Source organism: Stegodyphus dumicola, chromosome 1, assembly GCF_044657685.1.
Source record: "Stegodyphus dumicola isolate Sdum_Otavi_A_Nest chromosome 1, ASM4465768v1".
Classification (NCBI taxonomy): Eukaryota; Metazoa; Arthropoda; class Arachnida; order Araneae; family Eresidae; genus Stegodyphus; species Stegodyphus dumicola.
Genome location: NC_140768.1, coordinates 78,986,824 through 79,002,349, shown reverse-complemented (window position 1 = coordinate 79,002,349; position 15,526 = coordinate 78,986,824). Strand labels below are relative to the sequence as shown.

At 31.0% G+C, this 15,526-nt stretch overlaps 1 protein-coding gene across 2 annotated transcripts in view; it reads left to right on the top strand.

Moving 5' to 3' along the window:
• LOC118200332 (uncharacterized) overlaps positions 1–15,526 on the top strand; it is a 109,093-nt gene that overhangs the window by 18,823 nt on the left and 74,744 nt on the right. For both annotated transcript variants that reach the window (XM_085816678.1, XM_085816674.1), the window contains exons 3-6: positions 4,347–4,662; positions 10,896–11,041; positions 11,888–12,030; positions 12,410–12,622. In XM_085816678.1, the coding sequence (XP_085672804.1) occupies positions 4,347–4,662; positions 10,896–11,041; positions 11,888–12,030; positions 12,410–12,622 (818 nt within the window). The remainder of the gene's footprint in view (positions 1–4,346; positions 4,663–10,895; positions 11,042–11,887; positions 12,031–12,409; positions 12,623–15,526) is intronic.

Genomic DNA, 15,526 nt, shown 5'->3' with positions numbered 1-15,526 from the left:
TTTTTAAACTTAACCACTTGCGCTACAATTAAACTTCACGGTTGCGGTGCCGTGCGCTACAATATAACAAGTGGTAAAGTGTCTCATTTACGCTGCTCCGCGTCTGCGAGTGCAATCCAGAGCTGTAACTCGAGAAATAAACTGTTTGAAATTAATCATTTCTTGACTTATTTAATAACTTCGGACAAATGGTAATATATTTTGCAGAGAAAACCTTTTTAATTAACAATGAACTTATTTATTTAGTATTCTAAACATTACAAAAAGAATAATATTCTGTGAGTTATCAAGCTCAAAGCAATATATAAAAACATAACTTTGCCACAAAAAATTACATTATAATGCCATAAAAAATCTACATTATTAAATTATTGTGTATTAACCGAGTTTGTGCACGTTCCTAAATATAAACAATCTTGTTGTTAGGCGATGTGTGCACCACGTTATTTTCATTTTTGTGATAAATGCCTATCGACGTGGTATTCACGTTGCTTGTGGTTTGAGACAAAAGCGTCTCGACATGTGTGGCACGTCTTTTTAGTGCAAATAGTTAATGTTTTAAGAGTATACTCATTATATTTTAATATATGTTCGGAAAGTACAGTGCTTGTGTTAAATTGTCAGATTTGGTAAAAAAAAATTTAAGTATTTTTTTCTTCAAAATATTACACTTTAAACCTCGCACACTTCTGCTACTGTTCACATAGTTATCAAAATATTTCATAAACTGCTGGTACCTTTTGCACAGTATCATTAGCATTGAAATTTGTACCTTCATTTTTGGAAAAATTAGAAGGAGGATACAAAATCATTTTTGTGTTTGCTTTTAGCTTGTGTTAATTTTAAGCAGTGCACTGGAGTATAATTAAGAAGCAGTGCCTAACCTTAAGTGTCTTATTTTCTAAACATTTTATGTAAATGTTTTTTGGCAATTAGAAAGTAGCACTTCTTGTTGACTGTAATATCCTGTAGCATAAACTGACAATGAGGTCTATCTTTTCATTTTAAAAATAATTGCAGTATTATGATAAACCCAACTGAACTCCCCCTTCTTTTTTTGGTTTGAGATATTTCATAGAATTTGCATGAATGGATGGATATTTAGGACCACAAAGAAAGCATTGTTTCTTTTCCTTTTATCTTATACTTCATCTATACGAGCACTTGTTTGTTCTTGGTTTTGGATAAAGGCAGTGCTCCAGGTATATTTTTTTTAGAGAATCAAGACAGGTGCCTATGTTTAAAAGGATTTCAGGTACTTTTCCGTTTTGCTGGCGCAGGCAATAAAGTCGCCAATAGTGGTACAACTGATGCCAAACTGAATATCCTCTCTGGTAACCTTTTACGTCTCATTTTCAAAACAAATCGTAGCCATTTCTTATCAGATTGATTGTTTCTTTCAATACTGGCATAAAATTACATAGAATTTTTATCAGATAGCTCAATTTTATGCCCTAAGGGCATTCACGGTAATTAAGTCAATTAGGATGCAATCACACTGCTCACCCGAAGGCGAAAATATAGAAAAGGCAAAGTCAAGGGTTAAATTCATCGATTCTAGTAAGGATGCACTAGCGAAGTTAAGCACTACGGTTTCACACGATTTCTGAGTAAGCTATTAATACGAATTGAAATAATTCTTGGATTTTAAACTTTTATTCCAAATTAAGATTGAGCTTGAAATTAATGTAGATAATTACTGAGAGAATTGGATTTTTGTAGCGTAGTTTACGTGAGATGAGATCACTTGGGGTCACGTGATATGAACCGGCGAATCAGGATGTTGAACCATGAAAGCATAGTAAATTCTAAAATTAATGTATTTTACAAATTTATTGGCTTTTTATAAAATTTTAAATGATATAATATTTTTGCCTTCAAAATAAAAAATTCGTAGAAGTAACGTTTTTTAAAATTTTTTATGTATATACTGTATTGTGTCGCCAATAATGTCTGCTTGGCGAGATTTGCGCTGGCGAAACAGAAAAGTACCGGTTTTCATATTCCATGATAAGTCCTAGATATTTTTTAATTATTTTTAAATGTGGTAGCTTAAAATTGTGTTATAAACATAATCTGTACTATTTAAAAGATATCATCTCTGTTCTGAATCTTTAAAATTACTGCATAATAGATGATAAATGTAATGTCAGGTGTCACTGCACATCAAGAGTCTGATACATCCTTGCATGAAGTATTACAGTATTATGACACTGAAAGTGTGATCCTTGTGGCCTAAATCAGTGTAACCTGAACTTAGCTTTAAGAAAAATATTTCTTATGGATAAAAATGTTGGTGCATATAAAAATTAGATAGATTGTGATGTTAAAATGCTATAATAGAGAACTTGTTAAATTCTGTATTATGGTATTTTAATATCGTAGTAAATTTGTTAGTGCTTTATCATATGTGAGAGAATTTATATATGTAAATTCTAAAAGTTTTTATGAATGATTTTGACATTTTTATGAAGGTACATTTTAAAATCTGTGTGTGTCTGTTTGTTTGTGGCATTATCTGCTCCTGAACAGCAGGGTGTTGTGTTTCAGGAGATTTCAAAAATTCATGAGAAGCCATTTTGATCATTCTCATCTTCGTATGGTTAAATTAGCTGAGATATTAATTAAAAACTGTAAAAGCACAGAGTTGCAATAGTCTCGCACGCTGAAGATAAAAATCTGCTTTATTTCAAAAAGTGTTGCCACTGCTTGCTTTCAAATCACCGTTTGTTAATAAAGAATTTGTAAGTTTTACAAAATATGAAATAGAAATGGCAGTGCCAAACATTTAATATATTGTTACAAAATGTCCAGCAGTGGTAAGATAGCTAGCTTTCTTACAAAGTAGGTTTGTGTTTGTCAGAAAATGGCAAGGGAAGGCAGGACTGCCATATTTGGCGACAAAATTGGCGATATGCCATAGACGGATGAAGAACCTTCTGGAACGAATTCTTACTGGTTTAGCCCAGAATTTTCTTGAAAACAAGACAAAAGCGATATAAACCGTGCGTGAGGAACCTAGTCAAGTCGGTTAAGAATCAGTGAGCGAGTGTCTCCAAGTCTAGTGCCAAGTAGGTTGTCGAGTGCACCGAGAGAATCTCTTAGTGTGTCGCAAGTTAGTGCATTGTCGAGTTTTATCTTAGAGTGTATTGAACTCTGAGAGCGACCAAACCAAGTCGGAACTCTAGTGTATCATCGAGTGCATCACGAGTTGTAGCGTGGAGAGTCTCGAGAGTAGTGTATCATCGAGTAGAATTCTGGGAACGACTGTGCAGAATCGGGAGCTGTACTCTGATGCTTTGCCATGCTGAAGCTGTCTTCACCATTATAGCCCGATAGCTTGAAGGCTGTGTCACTGATTGTTTCAGCGTGTTTATAGTAGTTCTCCCATAACTGTAAACATGATTTTGGAGCTGTCCTAAGAATACTGGGTAATAAATTGTATTTCGATACTTCATCAAGTGTCATCGTTATTCACTCCAAATCCACGAACCTGTATGTGCATGAAGGGAAAAAAAAGTAATAATATTATTCTGGTTCCAAAAATTTGTGAGAAGCCATTTTGACTATTCTCATCTTTGTACGACTTTAATCAGATGAAATATAAATTAAAAACTCTGAAATCTTCAATTTTCACACTCACTTGAGTAGCAACAGTCTCATATATTGAAGATAAAAATGCTTCATTTCAAAAAGTGTGGTGCTACTGCTGGTTTTCAAATTGCAGAGTTTGTTAATAAAAAAATTTGTAAGTTTTATAAAATATGAAATAAAAATACCAATGCCAAACATTAAATATATTATTATTTTATAAGATCATGTTCTGACAATGAAGAAAGTATGCAATTGCATGTGACGTAATTGTATGTCGAAAATTTTTACCAGCATTTTGGTCAGCATTTTAAATAAATAGCTGCTGTTGGCAGCTTTTTTGTTTCAGGTTAGTATACTTAATGTTATTGCAACGCTAATTCCTTTATTGTTATGGAGAAATTGTTGTTATATTACATTAAATTTTAATCATGACGTCGTACAATTGACAATAAACAAATTTATTTATGAATTGGTTGTTGCTTGGAAAGCATGAACTGATTTCATTCGTATTGAAATGCTTTTTCAGATATTTTAACAGTATGATACAACTATGTATCTGCATATTTTATGTCAAATTATTTTTAATAATAATTTATGTTTTGTATTTTAGTTCTGTAATCTTTGATAAGCTTTCACATTTTACAGCATTAATATGTATGATTTTATCTATGCTCCATAAGATTAGATAATATAATGGACTTGCATATTTTTTAGTATTTAAAATTATGGTTTGTCATGTTTTTCTCTTTTAGACTATGAAGAAAAAGTATTTTGTTTTGCGTACCGAATCTGAAAGTGGACCAGCTCGGTTAGAGTACTATGACAGTGAAAAGAAATTTAAAGCTGGTGGCCCTCCAAAACGAAGTATTCATATCAAAACGTGTTTTAACATTAATCGAAAGGTTGATGCCAAGCATAAATTAGCAATAGCTTTATATACAAAAGATGACTGTTTCTCAGTTGTTGCTGATAGTGAAGCTTCTCTGGAAGACTGGCTAAATGCTATGTTAGAGTTACAACTTGATGGACCTTGTATGAATGGTGGAGTAAAGTTAAAGCCAAAATTTGGTATGTTTGTTTTATTCAACTTTTTTTTCCCCTTTTCACTATACTCCTTAGATTTCAAGAACTTAAATCTATTATGACTTGCAGTTAATATCAAATATTTTGATAATTTCATGGAAAAGTTTATTCTACTGCATGACATTTTAAATCTTTGGCTGATAAGATCTGATGGTTGTTGCTTGATATTGACTGATAAGATCTGATGGTTGTTGCCCAGGCTATATTAAAATTTTTTAGTCTTCAATCTTCTGAAAGCATTATGAAAGACTTTGGTTTTGGTTTGACAGTGATGCAAATGTAGCTGCAGTGAACTGACATAATGCAACACATAAGGCTACAAGCTGAAAATTTTTAATTACTGAAATAATCTTTAAGTCCATGATGATTTTTACATAATGTCAAATCTGTTGGCCTGTATAGCTTCAATGAAAAATTTTGTCATATCTTGTTTAAACGATATCTGTGTCTGTTGCAAACAACTGTAGGTTAGTTGATTGATTTGTATCTTTTCATTGAACAGTTGAAACATTTTAGAAAATGTTGCCAGGAAAAACTTAAACATTACTACATGACTAAAAGGAATGCTACTTATACGATAGTAGTCAAGTTAATACGTAAAGTTAATTTGACTTATTTTTCATTGTAAATCACATGCAGATACTTATTCTTTTTCTTTCATATTACTGTGCTTAATTTGATAAATTTAAGCATTGACAGGTGTTCTATGATTAACTGTCCAACCCTCATGCTAAGTTGCCAATCGTTTGCAACTAAATTTTTACAACCTAACGCATGAAAAACTATAGCTATTTTTAAAAATGACAGTGCATTGAAAATTGCATAAAACAGCAATGAATTACCGAAATTAGAAATGTAAAAACATCCATAATGAAATGCTGAAAATTGCATAAACTTCTATAAGGGAACATTGGAAATTACATAATAAAAAAAAATAAAAAAAATAATTAACCATTTAGCAGTTGCAAGATTAGATCTGTTTTAACGTTGAAAAAAGAGGAGACAGGCCCATATTTGTAAAAAAGATGTTATCGATGAAAAAATCGGAGAACTGCGCAAATTCGGAAAAAGCTGTTATTGCTAAAGAAAGAAAAGGGGGAAGTTGGAGAATTGCACTTATTTCAGGAGAGGACTTACCATGGTCACCTAAGAACAGTGAAGAAACATCCATAAATGAAACACTAAAAATTATATAAAAGAAACATACATAATGAAATACTGAAAATTGCATAAAACAGCAATGAATTAACTAAATTAAAAATGCAAGCCATAGGCAAAATGCTGTATTTCTGGGGGGAAAATACAACACATCCTTTTTTATTAGCAAACTCCTCAATGATGTAATGATTCATTACAAGGGGGGGATATCTACATGTTAGTTATGAAGATGACTCTTGAATCTCGAAATTGCAGCTGTACACACCCTGAAAATATATCCAAAACATGGCAGTTCTTACCAACTTGAGACTGGGGATGCAAATCAAAAAATAGTCTTTTTTTCTTTAAATATGCTATATTTTATTTTTACTTTTAACTTCTAAATGATCAGCATATAAAAAAAAAGGTTAAGAAATTGAATTATATTTTTATAAATAAAACTTTATTGACAAATGTTTAATTAAAAATGAAATTCTAAAGTTAATTTATTTACATGAAGTATGAATTATCATTTAAAGTTTAAAAGCATTGTTAGATCCAACTATCAGTAGTTTAAAATTTGCTTACCCATGTAACAAATCTTTATGCATTTTTTAACATTTTACTTGATAAAATAATTAGGTTTTGAAGAATAAAGTCTCATTCAATTATAGTAATAATAATTCCTTCCTCCCTACAGTATACCGTTTTTACGCGAATCTAATGTGCATCGTTTTTGGCCAAATGTAGTATTCAAAATTGGGGTGCGCATTAGATTCGATGGCGCATTAGATTCGAGTGCAAAGTTCGCCGATGACCGTGAATTAACCCCGGCAGGAAAAATTAATGCAACAATGTGCGATTGTTGCACTGAGTTTCTGCTGCCTGGAAAAGCATCGAAGCACCAAAGATTGTGAAATCTTTCAAGAAATGTTGCATGATGATGATGAGGAGGAGGAGGAGGAAAGAAGAAATTAATCTGCGGCTGACGAAAAGATCTGCGAGGATTCCAGTGATGAAAACAGTGAATAAAGTGAACGTTTACTATTAATCACTAATCGTAGAAACTGTTCGCTAGATAGAAATGTTACGATTTATTTCATGTTCATATTTTACGATAGATACCGTATATACGGTAGTGGTAATTAACAATGATTGTAACATATTGTTCACATAACAATTGCCCACTAATAGGTTAATTCTATGTTCTACTACTTTATGTATAAATCCATTGTTGTATAAAATATGGTATCTAAATTTAAATAAAATTATCATACCATTAATTGATAGTTTATATACAAATCCATTGTTGTATAAAATAAGATTCAATAAATTCCTCATATCATTGATGCGCATTACATTCGCCGACAAACAATATTTTTATTATTTAAAGTTTTAAAATGGGGATGCGCGTTAGATTCGCATAAATACGGTATTTTATAGCCTGACAGTTTGAATTTCTTACTTTTTTTTCAGTCATGAAATTTATTAAATTTAATAGAAATACAGTAGAAAGTCCGTAATCCAGACTCGTCGGGACTTCGACGATTCTGGATTAGGGGTTGTTCCGAATTATAGATTCAATTTAAATCTGGCAAGATGGCATGCAGAAATTATACAATTAAAAATATGGAACCATAATTTATGACATAAAGAACAATTATGATCTAAAGGGTATCAAAATTTACAAAAAATGCTTAATATGTATTTGTTTACTTTATTAAACATTTCTTTCAATGTAAGTTGTTTAAGTTGCTTCGTTTTTTGTGCTAATACTTTCTCTTTAATTCTATAAACAGACATAATTTCATGTTCAGTTACAAAGTTTCACTGTTCAAGTCCTGTAATTGCTGTGTCAAGAATACCGACTAACTGTCAATCGAAATTTTTTCATTTTCAATAACCTCTCTGTCACTTTCTTCACTATCGGGAGCAACGCATGCATATCAGAAGCGCGCATGCGTAAAGCATACAAAAAAAAAAGTTTGTGGTTTTGAGGTCTGGATTATAGATAATTCTGGATAATGGACGACCGGATTACAGACTTTGTACTGTATAAGTTTTTAACGCAATTTGTCACTTCAAAATTTTATCTTTTGTTTTAGTTCAGAATGTGTATGTTAGTCTTATTTCAAGGCATTGGAAAAAATTTTTCTTTTTGAAAGAGTTAAGAAAAAAATCATTGTTTTAAATAATTATTTCCAGTAAAATTGCAACTTAAAAATTAAAATATGTGTTTAATGAAGTTCTCAAACTTTGGTGAACCCAGAATATTTTAATTGAACATTTCCTATATTGAATATATTTTAATTCATGTTAAGTTTTAAAATTTAACCTAAGACTAGCCAAGATTAGCATTTCTAGAAAAGGGCACTTTTTAGTCATTAATTCAACTTTAAATCTTTTTACCATTTGTTAGGTTAGGAAAGCTCTTAACCGCCAAAGCTACAAGGAATGATTCTTTTCTCATGAAAATAATAACAAATATCAAATTAAGCATTTATAACAAATTTACATTGAAAATAAAAAAAAATGCTCTTACCTGTAAAAAAAAAAAACGAGTGTTGTGTTCGTGCAACGTCAGCGGAATAAGATTACAGATTTTTAGTGAGTACGATTGTACTCGCGCAATGTTTCCTTTGAGGGGAGCACTGGATTACTTTTTAGCTGTATAACATTTTATAAATCTATAAATCTCTTTACTTGTAATTAATTTAGTATTAAAGTATACATTATATTTCTTTTAAATATACAGATTATTTAATTTGAAAGATTCAAGCATGAAAAGCTTCACTACAATCATAATGTAAAGCTACATTACATACTTTGCATCGTAAACAGTCTGGCTATAGCACTCTTTACAACGAAGTCTTTTGTTATCATCAGACTTTACCATAAAATGTCTACCATCTCCATGCAGTGGTTTTTGAATGTTGAATTTACTAGGTCTTCCTGTTGCTGATCTATTTCTGGCTAATTCTATACTCTCAATAAGAGTTTGAAATCTAAAAGAGACTTTTTATTTCAAGTAGTAGAAAGTCATGATATTTTCTATGCATTTATCAAGGCTACATCAATGTAATTAGTAAATATTGGCCACCACCATTTTTTGCCACGAACTCTTATTCTGTAATTGGTTACTAAATTATCACATAAATCGACTCCACCCATTTTGGCATTGCACTGTTTAATAAGATGAGGCTGAGATATAAAAACCTTTTTCCTTTGCGTTTTTGAATAACAGGAAACATTTTTTATAGGCTGAGTGTTTCCAAATATTGAACCAACAGTTACAACCGAATTGTCGTTCCATCGGACAAAAATTATTTTGTTTTTCTCTTCATACTGGAAATCATAACCCCTATCTTTCTTACAGACACATTTCACAGTTTCTAGTGGGCACATTTGTATGCGGTTTTTCTTAATTATTCCTGTAGCACTGAAACCTTTATTTTTTAGATGACAGAGAAGCTGAAATGATGTAAAAATGTTATCAAAATAAATAGCATGATTGGCGGGAGTTTCAACAACACTGAGCAGATTTATCACCACACTTTCTCCAAGCCCAAATTCTTCATATTCTGGTAATTTTGGAGCTGTCGACTCACCTGAATAAATATCGAAATGAGACACTTATCCGTCAGATGACGCCAGAGTCCATGCTTTGTATCCAAATCTGTTAGGTTTTTCTTTTAAAAACGTCTTTGCTGAATGTTTGCCTCAATAAGAAATCATTTGCTCGTCAATACTCAGATCGCGGGAAAATATACCAAATTGTTCGAATGTCTTATTTAGTAAGTTTAGATACAGTCTCACCTTATATAATTTATCACTATTGTCAATTTGACTGTTGTAAGCTAAATGCAAATTGTGCTTCATATTCCTGTACTACAAATGTGACATTGATTCTCATACAATAGGAACAGAAATGTCCTTATCAAGAGACCAATACATTTCTGCTTGAGGTAAAGAATGATATCCTGTAAGCAATAATATTCCAATAAATCTTCTCATATAGGCTTCAGATGCAATAAATTCTGGGCTTCCCCCCCCCACTTTAGCGTATATATTTGTTTTTTCAACGAGAAGAGAGTAAATTTCTGAACCAAAAAGAAAATCAAAAATCTCATCCACTAGTTTTACCTTGTCTTTTGTCTTTTATAGTTTCTCTTCATTTTCTTCCTGAGACATAACTGATGGTTCCTTTTTTATTCATTTCAAGTTTTCAGCGTTCTGAAATTTAAACTTTTTCGTATGACTGCCACTGCTTTTAGAAGGCTGAAAATTACTTCTTACATGAATTTCAACTTACCCCAGCAGTATCATTTGGTAAAATATCATTATCATTATTTAAAACATTGTCACTCCCTTCTTCATCACTAGTTTCTATAATTTCTGGAGGAACAACAATATCAGTTTCATTCTGGTCATTATTAACATTATCATCTGTTTATTCATCAAAAAATCTTTGAAGGACTTCTTCTAATGTAAGATACCTAGGCATTTTTAAAGCAGTCAGAACATGAACCAGAACATCGAAAGGAATAAGTAAAAATACATCGTTCTAGGCATTTTTAAAGCAGCCAGAACATCAAAAGGAATGAGTAAGAAAGGAGATTACCTGTTTCTTGTTTCTTGCTAACGTCGCGTCAGCGCAACACCTGTTTTCCTTTCCTTCCCAACACAAATATAAATATCTGATTGATGTAATGTTCTGATAAACGGTGACCTTGTCTAAAAATAGATCACTCATAAAGACGACGATTCTTTCGTTAAATGTTTTCGGCAAAAATACCCTGTCAAAAATTTTGCTTAAAGTACGAGATTAATTATTAGAAATAAAATGATCATTAAAGGCAAATATTTTTTTACAGAAATAGTTTTCATAATATTCCCAACACAAAACCATCTGGTGGTATAAAATATCTTGGGTAGTTATATTTATATAGGCATTTATTTCGACCGTTGCGTCAACGCAACACCAGTGGCTAATGGGTTAAGGTACTAATATTGAAAACATTGTACAGGCATGAAATTTTGTTAATTCTTAATATTAAATGTATTAATTTATGAAATTTCAGAACATGTATGGCAAGTTACTGTGGGTGATAAATCATTAGCGTCTTCGAGGAATATGAAAGGACTGTATCGATTATGTCTGACTCCAAGCGCCTTGACTTTAATTAAAGTTGACCAGTCTGATCCTCCAGAAACTCTAGAATTTCCTGTAAGTTTTTCTCCTTATTTCATAAAGATTTAAGTTATGCTTTGAGAATATTGTGAGTGAATTCATTTGAAACTTGAAATATTGTTTAAAGTATTAGTGAAACTTATATGGAATATGACTTATGTTATTAAATGTTGAGAATTTATATTGCAAAATTTATTCTCTAATTAAGGATGAGAGCTAAGAATTTTTAAATATGACATATAACAACATTACACTTTGCAGATTATATACTGTTACTTCACATTAATATTCATAAATGATGATTTTAAAATATTTTATGGTACTGCTAAATGTCAGGTCTTGGCATGTGTTTGACTTTTTTCACAGATGCCAAGAAGCATTTCAGGTGCACAAATGGCAAAGTACCTATTTTATTAATGTAAAGTTTAGCAAAGCAATATAATTTTCCCAAAATGTCCTTTCTAATTATAAAACAAATATTTTTCACAAAAATTTAATTTCTTATTGCTTGCTGAATGACGACATACTGAGGACTGTCTACTTATGAAGCCATTAAATTAACCCCTTAACTGCCGCGGGCGTATATATACGCCTTGCTCAGCCGATGCGTTAACTGCCCCAGATGCGCAGCCGATGCGTTGACTTTGCGAATAATTTTAGGTGTAGCAGCGCAAAGCAAATGATAGCAGTTTGGAAGGACGTATATATACGCCTGGGGCAGTTAACGCATCGGCTGAGCAAGGCGTATATATACGCCCGCGGCAGTTAAGGGGTTAAAGATCTAATGCTGTAATATTATTATACATTATATATTGTTTATTGTATATAATATATTATAATATTTTATTGTCTTTAGTTACTGAATAGCATATTTATATGTAGCTAATGAGTATTAGAAGATGTGGGCATACAAATAATTACTTTGTCATTGAGCTTGGTCGTTCGTCTATAACTGGTGCTGGAGAACTTTGGTTGGAAACCGAAGATGTTGTTATTGCACAAAACATGCATGAAGTCACTTTAACGTATGTAGCTTTGAATTCATTGTCTATTTTACTTTTTAGAAAAGTATGAAATTTTAATGAATATTGCTGTTTTTATGCAATACTTAGTATTTCTGTTTGTAAATTTTTCCATTAAGTTTAATATAAAGTTCTGGCTACATTATAGTGTATACTTTTAAAAATGACTTAATATTATAGTATAAGTTGTTTATGGAGATATATTTTACCTACAAGCAGAAATGCTTGTGAAGCAGAAGTGTTATGATTTATATAAAAAATAATGAAATAGTACAAAGCAATGACTAGATGTTCATAAAACTGTATTAGGTTATCATGAATGTATTATATTTATGATTATAAGCTATAATATTGCATTGATTTAATGTAGATTTCATTTTAGTGCAATGAAATCGTGCAGAGAACATGAAGATCTGGGTCCATTAGGTAGACCTAGGAGTGCATCAAACAGTGAAAATTCTAGGCCAATTGCTACTAGGCGACCTATTGCTGTTGTTAGTCCTCAAACAATATCTTATGGAGGTATTAGGGACCGTTGCGACAGCATGCCTTCCAGGCCTCGAACTATTAGTGAAGGCCAAGAAATTAATAATAGGTAAGTTAATCACTTTGTTCTCAATTATCACTTGAGATGCAAATTATATCTGTGCTTTATTTACACATTAAAAATATGTTTATAATGTTTTTATTGCTTAGTAAAATATCAGAATATTTCAATGATGTTTTTACATTCAGCTAACTCTTTTTAAATACATGAATTAATGGAATTTTAAGTATATTATTTCAGTAATTAAAATAAGAAATTAAAAATCAACATTGACTGGCTCTTAAAGTTATATGTTTTGTAACTTGATCTGTTTGTTGAGCCAGCAGCTTCTTCAAGGTTTCCAAATAGCAGGGCCTGTTTTTAGAAAAGAAATTTATGTAACTTAACAATCGATTTAAAATCTTATTGCGTTTTTTAACTGCATTTTTTAAATAAAACTTTACTGTTATTTCCATTTGCTTTATTTAACTAGATATCTCTTCTTGACTTTTATAATATAGAAGTGTATTGATGCTGTTATAGATTTTTTTGGGATGAGAGGGAAGTGGCGACATCGGAAATAGATGAATGTCTGGCAAGCATGAAGCATCTGTAATGTAGCTTTAAATTGTAGCAATATATTATAATTATTTAGTGAGTGTTGTAGTGTGAACAAGTATGCATCTTGAATACTATTTTGGTGATTCTCAGTAGCAACAAATATTGTTAATAAAATGTTTGTCATTTGAGTAGTAGCTTTTACTAAGTGGTTATAAATAAATATCAGTGTCACTTACAAATAAAGGAGAGAAATTAAATCATTGTCCGAAGAATGTCAGAGTTGTCTAGGTAACCAGGGAAGTAAAACTCCTTCATTTCAAGAATGAATTTAGTTTTCCCCCAAATAAAAATGTATTGTTCCGCAGTTATCCATATTTCGCTCTAATCTTTCCTTTAGCATATCCCTTAAGACTTTATGGAACACTTATCATCTTCCTCTTTTACAACTATGACCGTACTCTTCTTCAATATTCCCACGATATATCTTAATGTTGAATAATTTTTATACCATAAAATAAATAGACTGCAATTGAATATGTCAGAAAAAACAATGAAACAAAAATTGTTAGTCCACACGGCCTTTGTCCCTGAAGGACTGTTGTTTTTGTTTCATGATTTTGCATTGAAAATTTCACTTTTCAAATCGTTGCCATTAAATACTATCGACCTGTATTATATTTGAAGAAATTAAATAATGAAGAATCTGCATAAATGTATGTATATTTCTCGCATTGTGATAAAACGACAGTACGTAGAGCCATCAAATTTTGAATGACGAACGAATATGGGCATGTGGAAGAAGAAATTTGGAATGTTTTTTTTATTATCGATTTCCTATTTTGTAAAACTTTAACGAATTTTTGTTAACAACTCAACGATTTAAAAGTGAGCAATGGCAGCGCTCGGGGGGGGGACTTTTTTATCTCCAGCGCCCGAAACTGTGTGTCGGAAAGTCTAAAGATATTTTAAAATTATTTTGGGCATTGCTGTTCAACTGAATTTTATGGTTTAAGTGCGAAGAACACAATATTTAATATATAAAGGTAACACACAAAGCATTAAAAAACACCCCTTTGGATGTAATTTTAAAATCTGAAAGGTTTCAGATTTTTTTCTTTTTTATATTATTTATTTCAAATATAATGATTCATATTTTTATACCAAAATATATTTAATGCACTTTAAACATCATGAAAATCGGCTTTTATGGAAAGGAAATGAGAAAACTGGTGAATTGATGAATTCATCGACTACTGAAGAAGTTGTCACCTAAGCTAAAATCTTTTTTGAAATTTTATTGTGCCATAATTAAATGCTAAACCTCTAAGCTTAAAGTGAATTAATGTATATCTCCATACATACAAAAGACTGAAATTAAAATTCGATCTGTAAGAAAAAGCTACTTTAATAAAATAGTACAACAAATGGGCTTCAGTATATAATAGAGCAACATATTTTACTTCTAAAAATTAATAATTATTAAATAACTTTGGTTTAAATTGTTAGTAAGCCTCATTATGTGATCTTTGACATAACGGCATAACCTTTTGAAGTCAGCATTACGTAGAGGTAAAGTCTTTAATCAAGAACAGCATCCAGTTTGTAATGGTTACTACTTTTTAAAATATCTGTTAGAAGAGAATGCTTTTTCTATAAATTTGCTATTTGTAAAGGGTAACAAATATATTAATGCCTTTTCAAATTGGTTTTTAAGTGACATAATGGTAGTGAAAGTTTTAGACTTCCATTGATAAAACTTTGTATACTAAACAAAGATTTGTGTTGTCATTTTCTTCATTAAATCCATATTTCAAATACTTGTAAGGATTATATTTTCATTTGAAAAGAACTGGCATTGGGAATTTTCTGAATATTGATTGGCCTGTCTGTGAACAGAGTAACGGATTCGTTAAGACCCTTAACTGATAGATCTGTAAATTCCATATTCTCACAGATGCCAAATTACTCATAGAATTTCAATTCTATATGGTTATCTACTTTTGATTAATTATTATCCATATTTATATAAGTAATTCTTTACATTTAACAATTCTAAAAGCACAAACTATTAATTTTCATACTCAAACTGCCACATTAGTAAAGAATGAGAGTTCTGTTAATTCAGATCTGAAAAATGATTAGCTGTGACATAGTAGAGAAAGTTTACATGCAGTGCACAAAGATTTGACCAGTATAACTGATATTGATGGGGCTAGATGCAAGTAATTATATTTTCTACTTTAGGTTGTAACAATCATAATAAAAATTTTCTCAACCACTTTTTTTTTTCTTCCAACAAATTTAAACTTCCTGAATATTTTGATTTTCAGTTAGCATTTATTGCAACACTAACTGTAAAACTGTGAAAAGAATATTATTTGTTTTCTGCTGTTATAATTTAGCCACATACCA